Genomic DNA, 16,929 nt, shown 5'->3' on the forward strand with positions numbered 1-16,929 from the left:
TCTTGCAATGGGTCTGGTCCACAAGATTCGATACACCACCAAGATACTATGTACCTAAATTATTTTCGCTCCTATGCCACCAAAATGTGGAACGCCCTACCAACAGTCATTAAGACATGCGAATCCCTTGACTCCTTCAAAACCGCTCTCAAAGGGCACCTACGGACGGCTGCAATTCGAAACTGGCCCCTGTAAAATCTGAATCCCCCCCCACCCCTTTTCCCCTCACTGTATGTTTCTTTTCCCTTTTTACCTCCATTATGATGAATTCCTGCTTTGTGTCCATTTGTACGTCTCTAAATGTTTTGATGAATTGAACATGGTGGACCCTCTTGTAAACAAGTGTAATGCTTAATTGGGCCGTCCACACAGTTAACAGCCTTTGTATTGAGTTTGTGCTTGAAATGTACTGTAATTCTGCAAACTGTTAATAAATATTTCAATCAAAGCCTGTGTGCGACTGCGACCCATTACCTAGCTTTATTTCCATTATGAAAATGTAAATCGATAAAATAGGCCTACATCTGAGAGTCTACGATACTATTTCTGCATTTTTCTTAATGAAAAAAAGTAAAGTGCTTGTAGATCTGCTATTTTCACTGCAAAATGTAATAAGTGTAATGCTTGTTTTTGATTCAAATAAGTGTAATGCTTAATGGATCGTCCACAAAGTAACAGTTTTGAAAATGAAAGGTTTGACTCCCAAAGCGGTGCACGGTGCATCTGGCTTTGCCCCCATACCATACGCTCCCAAGCCGGCCCGGGAGTGATCATGTCCTTGTCAACTGCACTCGTGGTGACCCCTGCTGGTTGGTCAGGGTGCCTGTTCTGCATGAGCCCTTTGTGAAACTCCCGTCAGGTGAAAAGCCTCCGTATCACAGGGGCGAGGAGACAGGTTGTCTAGTCTAGAAGACCAGTGGTGGACAAACAACGTACCCGTGCGAGTTAAAATATTATTCAACTACAAGGGAAAGCTGATGTCCAATTTGTACTTTATTCAAATGCACATGCTTTTTAAAGATTTTCTTTTCCATTTCTGTATTGGAATTGAGATTTCCCCCAAAATGGAAAGATTTGACACGAAAGATGAATGTTAAATAGTGAAAATAGCTGACCTACAAGTTCACAACACTATCATATCGCTTGTTTTCAATTTGAAAAACAGCTTTAGTGGACAGTTAAATCCTAATGGACTTTTAGAAATGAACTAGAAAAGTAGTGAAGTTAAAAGTACAATATTTGACATTAGCAGTGGTGTAAAAGTATAGATACTCCAAAAACACAGTACTTTAATGTATTTTGTTACTGTCCACCACTGGTCTACATCCTCTCGGACCAACTGGTCTGGCTGTGGAAGTTTAAAAAAAAAAAATAGTCTCAGATCAATCATGCTTCAATCTATCACTAAAAAAATTAATTGTAGCGCTATCTAGGACAGTGGTTCCCAAAGTGGGGTCCGGGGCACCCCCAGGGGTCCTTGAGGGAGTTCCAGGGGGTCCACAGCTAAATTAGTTTGTACACAGAGTTAAATCAACATTGCTTTTACAATATAAATTGGGGGTCCCAGAGATAGAAATTCCATTAAATGGGGGTCCTTCGACTAATTCATGTCAAACTGGAGGTCCTTGAAATTAAATGGGTTGAAAGTCACCGCTAGAGCTGTAAAAATCTTCTTATAGGGGGTCCCTGGCATCTCTTTTCAAATGGGGGTCCACGGGCTAATTATTAGTATCAATTTATGGGTCCTTGACATGAAAGTTTGGGAACCACTGGTTCCCAAACTTTTAGGGTACTTACAAGAGTTAGGGTACTTGTATAGTTCAGCCTAACACCACATAGCTCCACATTTTAACTTGGGAAAGTAGACCGATAAAAATAAAGTAATTTGAAAAAGATGGAAAGGCTACCCATGACTATTGTTAAGGAACATTTTATTAAGATACAACAAATGGGGTCACATATTCAGCCAAAATATCTTCTGATCATAAACGATCCCAAAAACAACATGCCATGGATTTAAAAATAATAATTCTCTGAACATCCATCACCTTTTCTGGCCAACAATATAAGATGTAAGGGTATGGAAGTTTTGGTGAAATTATCTTTAACACATGTATGACATATGCACCTCAACAAAAAAGGGCAGTTCTTTGCAATAAACAAATAATGAGGTCTCTGGCAATTACCATCAACACAACTCCTATTTATTTGATACGAGTAGTTGTTTTTACAGCCCCTGAAATGCATACAATAACTAAGACTTTGTTTGTACATAACAAAAAAAATAATAACTTCAGAAAATGGATGCATAAACCACAACGCTTGCGATTTGTCATGAAAAATAAGATTCTCGTCTGTCTTGCGTGTGCTGCTCAATCCCCACAGACTACCAGCCTCCTTTCCCCCCTCCTTTCTTCTTCTTTTGGGGGACCTTCTTGCGAGTGGCGCCTGAGGTGGCGCCAGGTTTCTGCTGGCGAGGAGGGACCCCAGCGCTGCTTGCAGCAGAGCCAGATGCAGAGCCTGGTCTTGGGGAAGTGGGGGGGCTGCTAGCCGTCTTACTGGCGTCCCTTGAATAAAACAAAGTGGTGTTTCATTGAAGGCTGCCCTGATTCTGGAAATTACAACTTTATGCCTGCATCTACAGGTATACTTCACAATTGTATTGTTTGTGATGAATAAAAACAATTGATAACAAAATAACTTTAAAAAAAAATCACTTGTGTGAAGTGAGGGACGCTCTTATCTGATCATACATCACATTCCGTGCTCAGCCAATGGAATCATCACAAATGTAATTCCAGGCAATCACTTTCACTTTTTATCTTCAATATATATTTTTCTCAGCAGCCAACCAAATCATCGTGTTTGTGTTCACACAAACAGACAAAGCTGACCATAGGAGGAGCTAGCGCCCCTCAAAAAAGAACTTTATGCCTGATTTGTACTTAGTTGCTTCACTGCCATGCAGCAAAAACAGCCATTTATGGTGCCCCACACACATTCGAAAACATTACACATCCATTGGGGGGGAATTAAATAAAATAATTACTTGAAGCCTTCGGTAACAGAGCCTGGGGAAAATCTCAGTCACTGACTGATTATCAATGCATTTCCTCTAAACAATGAATGCTCAGGGAATATTCAAAGGAATAACAATTTGGAAACATTGTTTCAAGGACAGATGCTTGCTTACAGAAGAAAATGAGCAAATAGCTGTTATGCACATGAATGTGCACATTACTATATGTGATTGCCAACAATAGCTGATTTAAGTGATTTGTTGTTATTGTTGAAAAGGTGTACAATATGACTGGGGAAATGGAAAAGAAAAAGTCTTCTTTATTTTGTATTTTGAGATTTAGCTTTAGTCTTTCATATGTTGTACGTATATTATCTTCTACTTTATATCCTTTTAATTTTAAGGGTTTGCTTTTATTTGCTGAATACCAAGTTTGTCATCGTATTGAGTTTACTTACAGTTCGGCGCATGCTGCTGCTGATGCTCCCTGTGTGCCTTTTCCCACCTGCTGGTTCTTCTTACCCTTCTTCTTGCCCCTGTAGTAAGAGCGCTCCCTCATGGGCATCCATCTCTCTGGGTCAGGGGTTGATGTAGGGTCAAAGTTCTTGGGTAACTTGCCTAAAAGCAACAACAGAAAATGTTAGAATAATTGTCAGGTATGTCCTTAACCTGAATTTGGTGACTGGTTGACATGTCAGCACAATATACATTGACAGACAGAAAACCGGTGGATTGTCCACCCCAAGTGAAAGAGATCAAGAATCTTGTTTTGTTCTTGAGTGAGGGAGGACAGAGTTAACCTGACTCCACCAGCTGGAGGCAGCAGTGAGTTCCTCCTCCTGCTCCCAGCTGGTCACTCTCGGGCAGACAATGTACTCTGAGCCATTTCTGACCGGAGAGATATGCGGCCGCTAGAGGCAGGATCAACGCGATACCGATACAAATTTAAACACAACCTAACAGGACTACAACTTGAAATTATTATGGAGATAATCATTTTTGTCCCGCTGCTTCTAGTTTATCGTTTCTGCTTGAGAGCCCAGATCCAGGCAGGAGGAGGGAACTTGTGAACTCAATACTGCTGCAATCTGGCGGAGTCAGGTTAGGATAGAGTGGGAGATCAGCTATTAGAAATCAAAACAGCAGGAGCTGTATAGCATTAGCTATACCTTTATGTAGAAAGAAGCCAGTTTAGGTGGTTTAGACATCTAGTATGTGTGCCTCCTGCAAACTTTTAAAGTATTCAATCAAGCAATATCAAATATATCAAACCTTTCTTTTTCTTCTTCTTCTTCTTGATATCACCTTGGCTGTGAAGAGAGCAAAGTCTGGTTAGGTATCGGATATGTCAAATTCATCATAAAAAAAAAGGTATCGTCTAAGTCAGTGAATTTCCATCCATCTTCAACCGCTTATCCGTAGTCCGGTCGCGGGGGCAACAGCTCCACCAGAGTGCTCCAGACTTCCCTCTTCAGAGCAACATTAGTGACTTCCTCCTGGGGGATTCCGAGACGTTCCAAGGCCAGTGAGTCGATGCGTTCCCTCCAACTGCGCCGTGGTCTGCCCCGGGGTCTCCTCCCAGTGGCCGAGAGGCATCCTAACCAGATGCCCGAACCACCTAAGAGGGCTCCTTTCCAGGCGAAGGAGCAGCGGTTCTACTCCGAGTCTCTCGTGTGACTGAACTTCTCACCCTATCTCTAAGGGAGATGCCAGCCACCGGTCAAAGAAAACTCATTTCGGCCGCTTGTATTCGCGACCTTATTGTAATGTTACGTATTCACTTTCTTTCAGAGATGCACATACATTTCCTTGATGTGATAAATGAATTGCACTGCCTTCTGGTATTTGAAGTGACCAACAATACAGGTTTTATTTGGAATTTGTGGCTCACCCTTGCTCTTTGGGCAGGTTTTCTCCTGTAACTTTAGCAGCCTTCTTCCTGACATAGGTTGCACCGTGTGAGTTCTCTAGCGCGTCTACATCCACGTTGAAGGCCATGGTGTCTGGGGATGGGAGGTGCTTACTCAAGCTGGAGAACGAAGGTTAAGATGGTAATAATGCATATGACCTCAAGTAACAATGATAGTACCAACAATAATCCTAACACATAATACTGACCTATAGTAAGAATACAAATTAAAAAAGGAGACATGGCACTTTTCCAAAATTGCAAGAATATAGCGCTCAAAAAATGCCCCACCAATACCATGATGGAAAACATGGAAATTAACTGTGCAAATAACCTACTCCAATAATGTAAGCATTGTAAATCATTTGTGTGCAATTCAGTGTCTTGAAAATAGTAACATCTTTAGTTTGCTGCATCAGACATGTCAATCAGGTGAAAGGATACGATTTGGCTTTGTCCGTGTCCACCAAGGAATAGGCCGAGATGAGCTGTGCCAATGTGTGGATGTCGTTGGTGTTCTGTCTTTAGTTGGGAGAAGACGATTAGTTAAAATTCATCTGACGACCGCCAAAACCTAAATCATATTTTCAAAATAGCAGATTTACAAGCTCACATATTTTCATGGTGTTTTATGAACACATGCCCATGACCTTTTTTTTTTTTAACAGCTTCAGGTGTGCTTGGACATTGCCAAGACCAAACTAAAAACAGAATGTCATTTAGCTCAAGCTTTTTGGAGCTGTACTCACTTCCAAAGCTGCTCCAAATCACTGATAGCCTCTTTTTTACGTCCGTGCTTCAACTTGAAATTGGCAGCTTCCCGTACAAGGGCGAGGTGTGGGGTGGATCCAGGCTGGTTTTGAGTAAGGATTAAAATACAAATTAATATCCCTCATGTAGATATATACTCACTCAGACTTTACTCAATAGTTTGCCTGTAAGGTCAGAAGAAAAGCCTCACGGATCCAAACGTTAACACTGAATAAATTCCACAATGGGAGCAACACTTTCCTATCCCGATATGAGAGTGGAGACTACTTGAAACTTGATTCTCAGGCCACAATGCTGTCTGTCTGAATATTCATCTAGTACAGTAAATAACAACACCACAAGACCAAAAAGAACAAGATAACATATTCTCAAGTACATTGTCCAAATGAAAATAGAGTTGCATAGAGTTATAAACTGAACGCATTTTATGAATGAATCTGAGATTACTTGATAAGCTCATCTCAAAATAGCAGTAGGCTACTAAAAACAAACATGACCTTTCAAGGACGTACAGACAGTGTCCCACAGATTCAAGAAACACCTCCAAAAGTATGGCTGTACGATATGGACACATTGTCATATCTTGGTATTTATGCCACATATTGCGATATCGATATGATATTACCGTTAGAAATTTATATTTTATTTAAGTGTTGCAACACTTAAAATACACACACACACCAACAGGAGCATGAAAGAGAGAGAAACGGAGTGGTGGTTTATTTTCCGAGGGGCACAGGCACAGAGGGATGTTGCTGGCTTTAGAAGTGGACGATATAGACTATATCTATATCGCCATACCGTTGCCTTTTTGCGATAATGATATTGCGCATGTTGTTCATACCCCGATAACGATATATTGTGCAGCCATTTCCTAAAAGTAGCATTAGTACATACATGTTATGTTACACACATACAGTATATAAGCAAAAAACAAAAACAAACCTGCGTGTCTTGGTAATGCTGAATAGCTTGGCTGAAGACATCAATAGCGCTGTCAATGTCTTCTTCATGGGAGTACATCGTTACCAGAGCTGAAACCTAAGAAATCATTTACACTCATTAGCTGGATTAGCATTTGAAGCGTGAGGATGCCCTATTGGAAATTAACAATATCACTGAAGAAAACCCACCATTATCTTGTCTGCCTCTGATCACAGTTACATATTAAAAAAAAGGTATAGGTCAAGTAATTGTCTTGTTTTTCCAAAACTGGGCTATCATCACAGCTATATCCTGCCTACCCTATGGAACCTAGTTTCAACTATGCATTACAACAAAACAATACGAAAAGTAAAAAGAAAAACACACAAAACAACTAGCAGGCTTGATAATACGCAAATCTAACATTTACATGCAGCATAATCACAAACTATAAATGAAGCATGTCTCAATAATACTACACAGTCAGGAACGTTACCATTCACTCCATCTCAATGAGCCAAGTCACTTACAGTGGCAACTGATTTACATTAAAAAATAATCTCCTTTTTACTTCATGTCACTCCATGTCTTCACACAGACACAATGATTAGGTTCTCTGTTACTTCATTATTAAATTCACTGCTCCTTACATTAAATTAAGTGTATTTATTTCCAAGTACACTCTATCCAGTGCCATTTGTGTTTACCAACATTGGCTTGCGCACACAAAGGCCATGGGCTGGATGTTTATTCCTGAGCCTACGCAGAATGCAAATTCATGCAAATGAGGAGTGCCGCATGGGAACTCCGTCAAACCATTGTGTATGTGAATTTGCCCTTTTAACCATTACTACAGGTATAGCACTGACCAAAAACATATATATTTTCTGATTGAAGACTGTACACATTGTATTGAGTCACAGTGGTGTTTAATTTGGACATACCATTCCTTGTTTGTGCTTGAAATCTTCAATTGACCGCAAGGTGTCACATGCTTTTGTAACATGACCTGTAGAAAGAAAATTACCGTTTTAACTCTTGAGCTTTTTCAACACAAGTCCTTGGATAATTGATTGATAGTGATAATGAGGTCAGCGGGCCCATATATGAAATTGGAATACTCCCTGCTGACAGGTGCCACCCCAACCCGTAGGATTACATGCACCCTGTTATACCCATTATCACCCTCCCCACCTGGCGTACCGCCCCGAACACTAATTGTGTTCCTATAGCGTGTGAAAATGTGTACGTCACCAAGAGGAGGGCGGCGTCTGAAAAGCTAGGGACGGCCCTCTCGTGGGCATTAAATTCTAGCCCACATCACTCAGAATAGTGACGGTGGTATGTTTTTGTAAATATTGAGCTCGTTCTTGGCGATAACATAGTGAACAAACACCAGGATGGATAGAAAGAACGTCGGGCCCAAATACATTACAAGGAAAATGTTGTGAACAAACACGGCTGTGCTTAGATACTTTGTTGAACGTTAGGTCTCTGCGCCGATCCAAGCCATTCTACGTCTTTTTGTAAACTCGTCAATCTGGGTTCCTTGATGCTGTCTCCATGCTGGAAAGCTGAAAATCTAATTCCGTTTTCTGGCTCATTCCCTCAATGTGACCTGCTGTGGCACTTATTTACTGAGCAAGTCTGCACCATTGTGAGGTCAGTTTAAAAAAAGAACGTATACAAGCACACTGGATAGTCGCTCAATGTAAACAAACCAGACAAGCCAACAAGTATGGCGGCCGCTACCACTTGACACATATGTTGACGCCCCCTCCAGGAGATTTTGGTACACACTATAGAGACATTTGACAAAGCCGGATGCACCACAGTGGATTTGAACCCACAACCTCCGTGGTAGTGGACAGCTAATTTACCACTGTGCCACCCAAGCGCCTATATTCCCTTTTTTTCATTATTAGGCTTTACAGGGTAGACTTTTATTCTTGGTAAATAAGTCATGCCATAAAAATAAGTAGAGAACATTTGCCGATACCTTGAATCAAGTAGAGTTGTGCCATTGTTAGTTTAATGTCGGCTGCACTTTCTGGATGTTGATCTGAGAATTGCTTAAAAGAGAAAGTAGAGCATTATTTTATGATTCTTGGACATCATAGTCTCTCCATGAATCAAATAAAAAAGACCAAACAGTCTACATGTTTTTGCCATTGTCATGGCTCAGCGGAGCCCTGAACAGAGGAATGATACAATCCAGAACTAAATAAGATAGATATGCACCAGTAAGACGCCTTAATATAGGCTACGAGCGACCGCAGGATTGAGCATACTTAGTTTAGACTAGTCATTGGTTAGACATGGGTTAAGGTTAGGTTTAGGTGTGCTGCCCCGTGGGAGGTTAGGTTTAGGGTGAGGGTTTGAGATAGGTTGTAGTTGTAGGACTAATGACTGGTCTAACCAAAAACTGTCTAAACTAAGTACTGCACCCGGGTTGACTACCGGAATAATGTCACTTCATTAAAGCACCGTCATAGAAGTTTCATATAAGCATTGTGGTCCAAAATTAAATAAACTGTCTCAGCGATATAGTCAGGGAGTTGTCTCTGTGTCGTCACAACTGTAAATAAACTATCTCAGAAATTTGTAATGAAGAACTTCCACTGAAATATACATTTTTAATGATGCAATTATCCCTTTTCTGAGGAAACTATATAAGATCTGATGGCAAAAGCTAGACAACACGTGTTATGTTGCAACTATAAGAGGGACTAACGAGAAAGGGGATTAGTAATACAATTAATTAATATAGAAGCTAAATCTCAAAGTGCTTTACAAATTACATTAAAATCTATAAAAACAGAACAGAAACATGGTAATACAATTCTTATTTTAAAATTACCGTTCCTAAAATTGATAGAACAATAAAGTAGATTGTTGTACCTGCAGTAGTTCGATGGCCTTGCTGTGCTGTTTCTCCCTACAAAGTTGGGCGACCTGGATCAGTACCGGCCGGGGGTGACCCGGATTCTGGTTCTGGAGACTGGATGACAGCTTCCTGCACTGTTCAGCCTATTGAGGAGAAGCCAACAGGGGAATAACCCTTTATCTTAGAACGTTTTCTCCATTTTCTAATTTACTTTACAGAAAAGAGAACGGAAACGGCATCCTGTACTTATTGGCTGTGGATGACACATATGTGTGTGTGTGTGTACGTGTATTTTATTATGGAAAGAAATTGTCCATTCGGAAGATGATACATATTATTATTTGTCCATAGTGCCATAACAATTTATCGTTTTTCTTTTACATAAATATGCCATATACACATACAACCCATTCACCTCAGTAAATGTCAGTACTTAACTCCTTTTGCTTTGGTTGCTGCGATAGGTTGTCAAACTATTTACAATATTTTTAAGCATAAGGGGTCATTTGTACTTAATAATAAATCAGACTCAAACTGTACCTGGTTGGTGTACATGGCCAGGAGAGCTTTGTTGAAGTCTATGGCCTGCAGCTGCTTCTTGGCTAGTTTGTACTCCACGCCGTCAGCGCTGGTCAGCTTCACCTTCTTCTTGGAGTCAAACACGTTTTGGTCCTGTAAGAGCAGACAGTACTCTCAGAAATACAATGAAAACCCTCCTTTATCTTTAAACCAGTGTTTGAATTAGGGCTCTGCGATACAGACAAAATCAAATACCGTATGACAATATTTTTCACCAAATAATACTTTATTGTGACGATAATATCATCATAATTATAGATAGATAGATATATCCCACCCTAGTTTGAATGATATGATGGGTGATATGACACAAAGGATATGATTTAAAAGTCACCACTGCATTACTTTTGCACCTCAAAACATGTATTATGTGCCCATTAATCTATTGAACTAAACATGTTGGTGTTTTAACCCTTCTGGACAGGAACCCCTTTTGGGGTTCTTGTTGCTATGTACAATATATAGCAACAGGTCAGGCTATAGAAGGCGTTTTTACAATCGTCCTCAGTCCTAAATGGGTTAAAAACATTTAGAATTTACCAACCTTGTTTATTGTAATGATGTTGTTGGCAGTCACAGCAAGCAGCCCCACATCAGATGGCCTGCAATTAAACCAAACCTTTTAGAGATTTTTGTTGGGGGGGAATTTCCAATAACACCAAAAAGCTCTAAATCCTCAAGAAATGCATATTGGAAATGACTTGTTTGGACTCACTTGAGCTTGATGACCTGGTTGTAGAGCTGCAGCGCATCCTCTGTCCGGCCTTGTAACTGCATGATGTAGGCCATCTGCGAGTGGATGACAGCCAGCTCAGACTCAATGTCCTCCTCGGTCACATCCTGCAACAGAGAGACACGCAACACAACACCATGACCTCTCATGCAGATTTGTCCTTTGAAACATAAAAGGAAAGGACGAGTGATTCATGGAATAGACTCAAAAGATCATAACATCAAGATCATTGCCAAGACTCGGGGGTCATCGCCATGTTGGCTTGTGGTGGACATTTGTCTACATTCCATTTTTGCCACGGACATACAACATGAGTGGACAATAATAATACCAGAAACACATAAATAGATAGCCCTGAATGACCATAACAGGTCAGTAACTCAGAGTGTTCAAATGGAACCAAATGGACCCGTAAGGGTCCATTTGGTTTCATTTGAACACTCTCAGAATTAAGGCGGTCTTTGCAAATAAAACATTTGAGTACCACTATACTGGACTGGACTCTAATGTGCCATAGTAAATAATTGTCATACATATTCTGAATAAGAATGAATACGAAAACCTGGAGTCTTAACAGTCAGTATTTGGGTGTTATGATCAAAAGAACATTATAAAACAAGTCTTTGCCACGAACAAATTTGTCCGTGTACGGACATGTTGATGAACCCTGGCGACTTCTTCTTGCCCTCATCAAAATTAGCACTTGTGCTAACACACTGTAAGCAATGCATCTACTAATTGTACAACTGTGCAATGAGCAATGTGATTGTAATAATAATCTAGACACCTACGCTATAAAGTGGCATTACTGTGTTAGTACTGGAGAGTAAATCACAGTTTTGGCACCCAATAACTAATACAAAAATAAACTTTAGGTTACATTTCCAAAAATAACTTACTGAATCTTCACTCAGGGAAACTCTACAAAGCTCTGAAAAACAAAACAAAGCACAGGTTTTAATAAAAGAGACATGGACCGTGGTTTCATCCAAGGTCTGGATGAAAAAGCAAATAGACAGTGAGCTTACAATAAAAGGAGACTGACCTTCTGCTTGTCGAAGTTTATTGAAGGCCTCTGTAAGCTTTCCTTGACCAATAAGAGTGCAGGAAGAATTGTAGCAAAGCTCATATGTTGTCTCAGGAAGGCCAAGATCATCCTGCAGCCCACAGGCATGGAGGGAAATGAAGAGAGTGACCAACAGTGTACTGGAAAAGCACGACAACATGAATGCAGGAAATACATTTAAAATAATTTAATTACAACCACTGGAGGATGTGTGACATGGCATGTTATTTTCAGACAGGGAGCAACTGACACGCCAAGTAATTCATTTTCAATGAGTGGCGTGCGTTTATTTTGGACAAGCGGAGAAGTCGAGGGGCAATTATGTAAGCGTATTGTGGCGAAGTTTTTTTTTTCACGCGCCCCTAAGCAGACCTGTCACTGATCCAGGAGACAATGCCTGCGTCACTCACTCCCACTTCTGAAAATACCTTTATTCTGGTCATGTCAATATTGTTTTATAAAGACTTAGATATTTTTCTAAAATAGCCAATATTCAACCTCACGTGTCAGGTTATAGATCTGTTAAAGTACAAAATAGCTTAAGTGGATGAAAGTAAACACTCCCTATTGAGCAATACCAGCATATCTGTAGATATGCAATTGTTTATTTAAATTAAAGGAGTAGTTAATCAAGAAAATTACCCATTTTCTCTCAATTACACACCCCATGAAGGCTTGAACGCATGTCAATTTTTTGTTTTTGTTGCATTCCTAAACGAATAATTTGATGCCCAGTCAATAGCAGTCATCCAGCAGTCATCATATTATTGGCTTAGGAAGACAAAATAGAATATCATTTCTATGAATTCAAGGCTTCATGGAGTGTGTAACTGATAGAAAATAAGTCATTTTCGGGGTAAACTACTCCCGTTAAATGAATGAACTTCCATTCCTAAGTAATATGCTTCATATGCCACTCACTGGCAGGTGATCTGCAAAATGCTGTAGACTAGGCATGAGACTAATATTTGTGGTACAAACAAGCAAATATATCCCAATGAGCAGATGATAAAAACACCCCCCCCCCCAACCACACACGCACACACACACAGGATCTATGTGGATAATGTGGATGTACAAAACACCCTGAAAACTCACAGCAAAGCAATAGTCTCCTAGCCCTACAGAGAAGGAGTGCGAGATCAATGGTTCACATAATAAATGCATTTGCACTCACCAGGGGGGCGTCCTCCCACTGACTCATAGCAGCGACCACAGCAGTCAGGTTGGTCTTCCTCTCCTCCTCATATTCATCCTGGGAGTTACGGATCAGGTCCGTGTACACAGCCCTGCATTCATCATAGCGCTCCAGTCTGTAAAGCTAGGCCAAGGAAAAGAATGAGAGACGGGTCCAGTCAGTCAGCAGGGATGGTTCATTCTCAGACAAAATAATTGAAATTAAACACAATTGGGGTTCATTAATATTAAAACAAAGTTTGTTGATTTCAACAATGCTTTGCAACATATTAAAAGCTATGCACTGTTCTTAGAATCTTCGGCTATTACGTTTTATATTATTTTCATTGACTCAATTCACTTGGGCAGTACATTCAACCCCAATAATGTACCAATTCTCCTCTGGTGAGGCATAGGTAGCCTAAGCCTTATGCCATAAGGCATACATGGGCACCAGCACTTAATGCGGCCCACAGGTTAATATCAGAATACTGATATATTATCGATTTCAGCGGTTACAATTTCAAACATGACCCGCTTTAATTACTAAGTCTATGTAGCTTAATGACTAGCATTGCAATGTTATCGTCTGTTTTATGTCCAATGTTGGATTCCAATTCAAATATAGCAAAAAATTATTCAGGATTTCAATTCATTAATTTCAAATACGTATAGCAAAAAATAGCTGATCTACAAGCTCACTAGATCGGCTATTTTTGCTAAGTAATATGCAATGTGGCCCTCTGGAGTGAGTGTGGAAATATGGGTTCCCCTCTCCATCGTCAAAGTTGCCCACCCCTGCCATAAGGCATAAGCCTGCTTCTGATATCAGGTCTCAAACGAGCCTCACCACTTGGCCATAGAGCTCCTTCAATTTGTCTGTCTGCTCAGAAGCACTTTCAATGGTCTTCAGGGCACTTTCCACTCTGTTCAGCCGGTACTCACAGTAAGCCTTCTCGAAAACAACATCATCACTGAAACAGATAGTTATGTTACCAGCAATAAAGGCAATTGACAAACATCAGTACCATTACAATTTGAATTTACAATAACAATTTAGGCCTTTAGCAGACACGCTTAATCCAGAGCGATTTGCATTGAGAGCAAGAACAAAAAAGCACGGCAATACATCACATACATACAAGTAGTTATCATGAATCATACGTAAGCTAAGAACGTAACAGTGGAATATCTATATAATGAAACTATGCATATATATATACACGACACACACACACACACACACACACACACACACACACACACACTCTTTAAGGCCTCTCTACATAGTCCGTTTTGTTCCTTGAGTGGGGGAGTCAAACGGACACAAAAAACGCAAGGTTATTTTAGACATGCATAGTCCTTGCACATTACTGTATTATTTAACAGATGAAACACAGTATACCTGGTTAGGACCTTTGAATGGTTGTTCATGACATTCAGTGCCTCTTTGAAGCTGCCATTTTGGACGAGACATACGATTTTACAGTGCAGGGCTGTCACGTCATCCTTGACCTCATGCAAAACTGAAAGAGAACGATGAAACATATTTAATATAACAGGTCATTCATTGGCATAGAACTTAATTTTATATCCAGCCAAACACACAATTTACAGACAGTGTATCCATCAATGGTAGAAGACAGGGTGTTAAGCTATTCAAAATGGAATCGACTTTCAAGGTAGTCAATGTGACTTTGCCCTAAATACCTCAAGAAAGTGAGCGATACCCACAGCCACAATACTTCAATCAATCTTCAGTCAATCTCCTACAGCACTGCCACCCAAGTGTGGGATGCCCTGACCCCATCCCTTAGGCTAAATTCCAATACCCAAAATCTCGGCCACTCACTCACTCCAGCATGGCAAATGATGATGAAATCGGTGACCTGCCAAAATAGGTGACCATCTTGTTATCTTCACACAACTTACATGGAAGTCTTTAAATACGCGGCCTAAATACCGCTAGGTTGAACTCTACTAATACTACTGCAATAACAAACTGCAAAGATTTACATTTGGACATTGGCATTATGTGATTGTCTACACGATCGTCACATATTTCAGCAGGTCACCAATTTCACCGTAACACCACCATGCTGAAGTGACCGAGTGTGAGTGAGCGAGTGGCTGAGAGTTGGGGACGGGGTATTGGAATTTGGCTTTAAAAATGTGGATCACAAGCTTAAATCCACCTTTCGACAGGCCAAAGGCGGAGGTACATATAATTTATCCCTTCGAAAATAGAAATGTGACCCCCCCCCCCTGCCCAGCTTTGTGGGTCTGTGTAAACACATTAACATTGGCTGATAAGAGCACCCCTCACTTCCGTGTCTATTTTACATCATGATGATGTACAGTACGATGATGAGAGCGCCCCTCACTTCACACAGGTGGGATTTTTTAATGTTATGTTGATGATCAAAGTCAACAGGACCTCTTTTGGGTTATCCTTTTAGACCAAGTCAACGTGTATGACTGAGTGTTCAACCAATCAGTCAAGTAAATCAGTAAAGTGCAGGGGTCACCAACATGCAGTTTTTTATTTTCTGTTTTACACACCATTATAAATAATGTTCTTATTTTCATCATAACACCCACTTACTGAAGTCTCCAGGTTTTCTTTATAATATGTATGACAATAATTATTATGGCACATAAAGAGTCCAACTAGTACTCAAATGTTTTATTTGCAAAGTCTTATTTACAAAGACCCCTTAAAATGGAACCAAATGGACCATTTGAACACTCTCAGAGTTACAGACCTGTTATATGGTCATTCAGGGCTATCTATGTATGTGTTTCTGGTAATATTATTGTCCACTCATGTTGTATGTCCGTGGCAAAAATGGAATGTTGACAAAAATGTCCACCACAAGCCAACCCCTGGTAAAGTGTTATCTGAAGCGTAACGTGCATGTATAATCATCAGGACTACACTGAATGTTTATAGCTATATAATAATTATTATGATGACAATGTAGCCAAAGAAGGTTCTAACAGAGCTAGCTGACATGGGACACGTCACTGGTCAGTGGTCAATAAGGACACACTTCAGGGCCTAATGCGTCTCTTTATTTAAACCACAACACATACAATAGCTTGATTGTCCAAGATATCATGTTACAGCAAATGCCGGCGACGACCTGTACAATATGTAAAGCATGATTTGGCGTTTTTAAGACCAGTAAGCCAAAGAGGCGCTACTACAGCTGCTACAGTAGTTAAGTTAGCACGGCCCGGCTAATGCTAACAGCTGGATGCAGCCACATCTTGGGGCGATGTGGTGGTATCTGCAGTGCAGAGGGAAAAATGACAATAACACAGTATTTAGGAGAGATCAAACCCTACTTCTGGTGATGGCCTTCAAGGCCCGTGTGTAGTCTCCACTCTGTCCACAGCGGTTCACTTCGGTCCACAGGGAAGCCACGGAGGCTCCTGCGTTCGCCATGTTTGCTGCGTGAAGATGTCTGTTCTTCTTCTTCTGTGGCCGAACGGAAGCACAATGTTTCACCTTCCGGGTTGGAAAATTCAATTAAAAATAAATTAATAGTTTTCTTATGAATATGTTTTAAAGGATGAACACTATCTAAAAACGCGTCTTATTTTAAAGTTAAATAAAAACATTAAAACTATGAAATTGTTACAACTTAATTATATTCACCAGGGTGACAGCAGTTCATAGCTTGTGGTTGAGGTAAAAAAAATCACGTTACAACAACAGCAGATGTACAAGCAATCAAACGTGGCCATAACTCTGTGACTGACGGGTTGTGAACTTGTAGATCTGCGTAGCTGTGTATGCGCAGCTCATGCGCATCACTGAGCCACCATCGGCTCGCCCACATTCAGTGTTGCCATGTCC

General features: G+C 40.4%; 1 protein-coding gene across 1 annotated transcript; it reads right to left on the bottom strand.

Annotated features, from left to right (window-relative positions):
- Nucleotides 1-1,914: 1,914 nt before the first annotated feature.
- Nucleotides 1,915-16,575, bottom strand: srp72 (signal recognition particle 72). Its single transcript, XM_079505786.1, has 19 exons — nucleotides 16,416-16,575; nucleotides 14,470-14,590; nucleotides 13,915-14,038; nucleotides 13,066-13,209; nucleotides 11,868-11,979; nucleotides 11,722-11,753; nucleotides 10,805-10,929; nucleotides 10,634-10,691; nucleotides 10,051-10,182; nucleotides 9,525-9,653; nucleotides 8,623-8,695; nucleotides 7,568-7,632; nucleotides 6,645-6,740; nucleotides 5,678-5,781; nucleotides 5,373-5,450; nucleotides 4,911-5,048; nucleotides 4,292-4,329; nucleotides 3,478-3,637; nucleotides 1,915-2,567 (listed from the first exon to the last, which is right to left on the bottom strand). The coding sequence occupies exons 1-19, from the start codon at nucleotides 16,513-16,515 to the stop codon at nucleotides 2,387-2,389; spliced, it is 2,010 nt and encodes a 669-aa protein (XP_079361912.1). The 5' UTR covers nucleotides 16,516-16,575; the 3' UTR covers nucleotides 1,915-2,386.
- Between the last annotated feature and the right edge of the window lie 354 nt (nucleotides 16,576-16,929).

The sequence above is a fragment of the Electrona antarctica genome, assembly GCF_951216825.1.
Source record: "Electrona antarctica genome assembly, chromosome: 1".
In the NCBI taxonomy this organism is placed as follows: domain Eukaryota; kingdom Metazoa; phylum Chordata; class Actinopteri; order Myctophiformes; family Myctophidae; genus Electrona; species Electrona antarctica.

What these genes read in the sequence shown, in the direction of transcription:
- srp72 (XM_079505786.1), bottom strand. Translation starts at nt 16,515, where the DNA reads ATGGCGAACGCAGGAGCCTCCGTGGCTTCCCTGTGGACCGAAGTGAAC. An exon ending in CTTGAAGGCCATCACCAGAA is followed by an intron (nt 14,591 to 16,415) that starts GTAGGGTTTGAT and finishes GTTCTCTTTCAG; the next exon opens with TTTTGCATGAGGTCAAGGAT. An exon ending in GAAGAAGAAGAAAAAGAAAG is followed by an intron (nt 3,638 to 4,291) that starts GTTTGATATATT and finishes TGTTGCTTTTAG; the next exon opens with GCAAGTTACCCAAGAACTTT.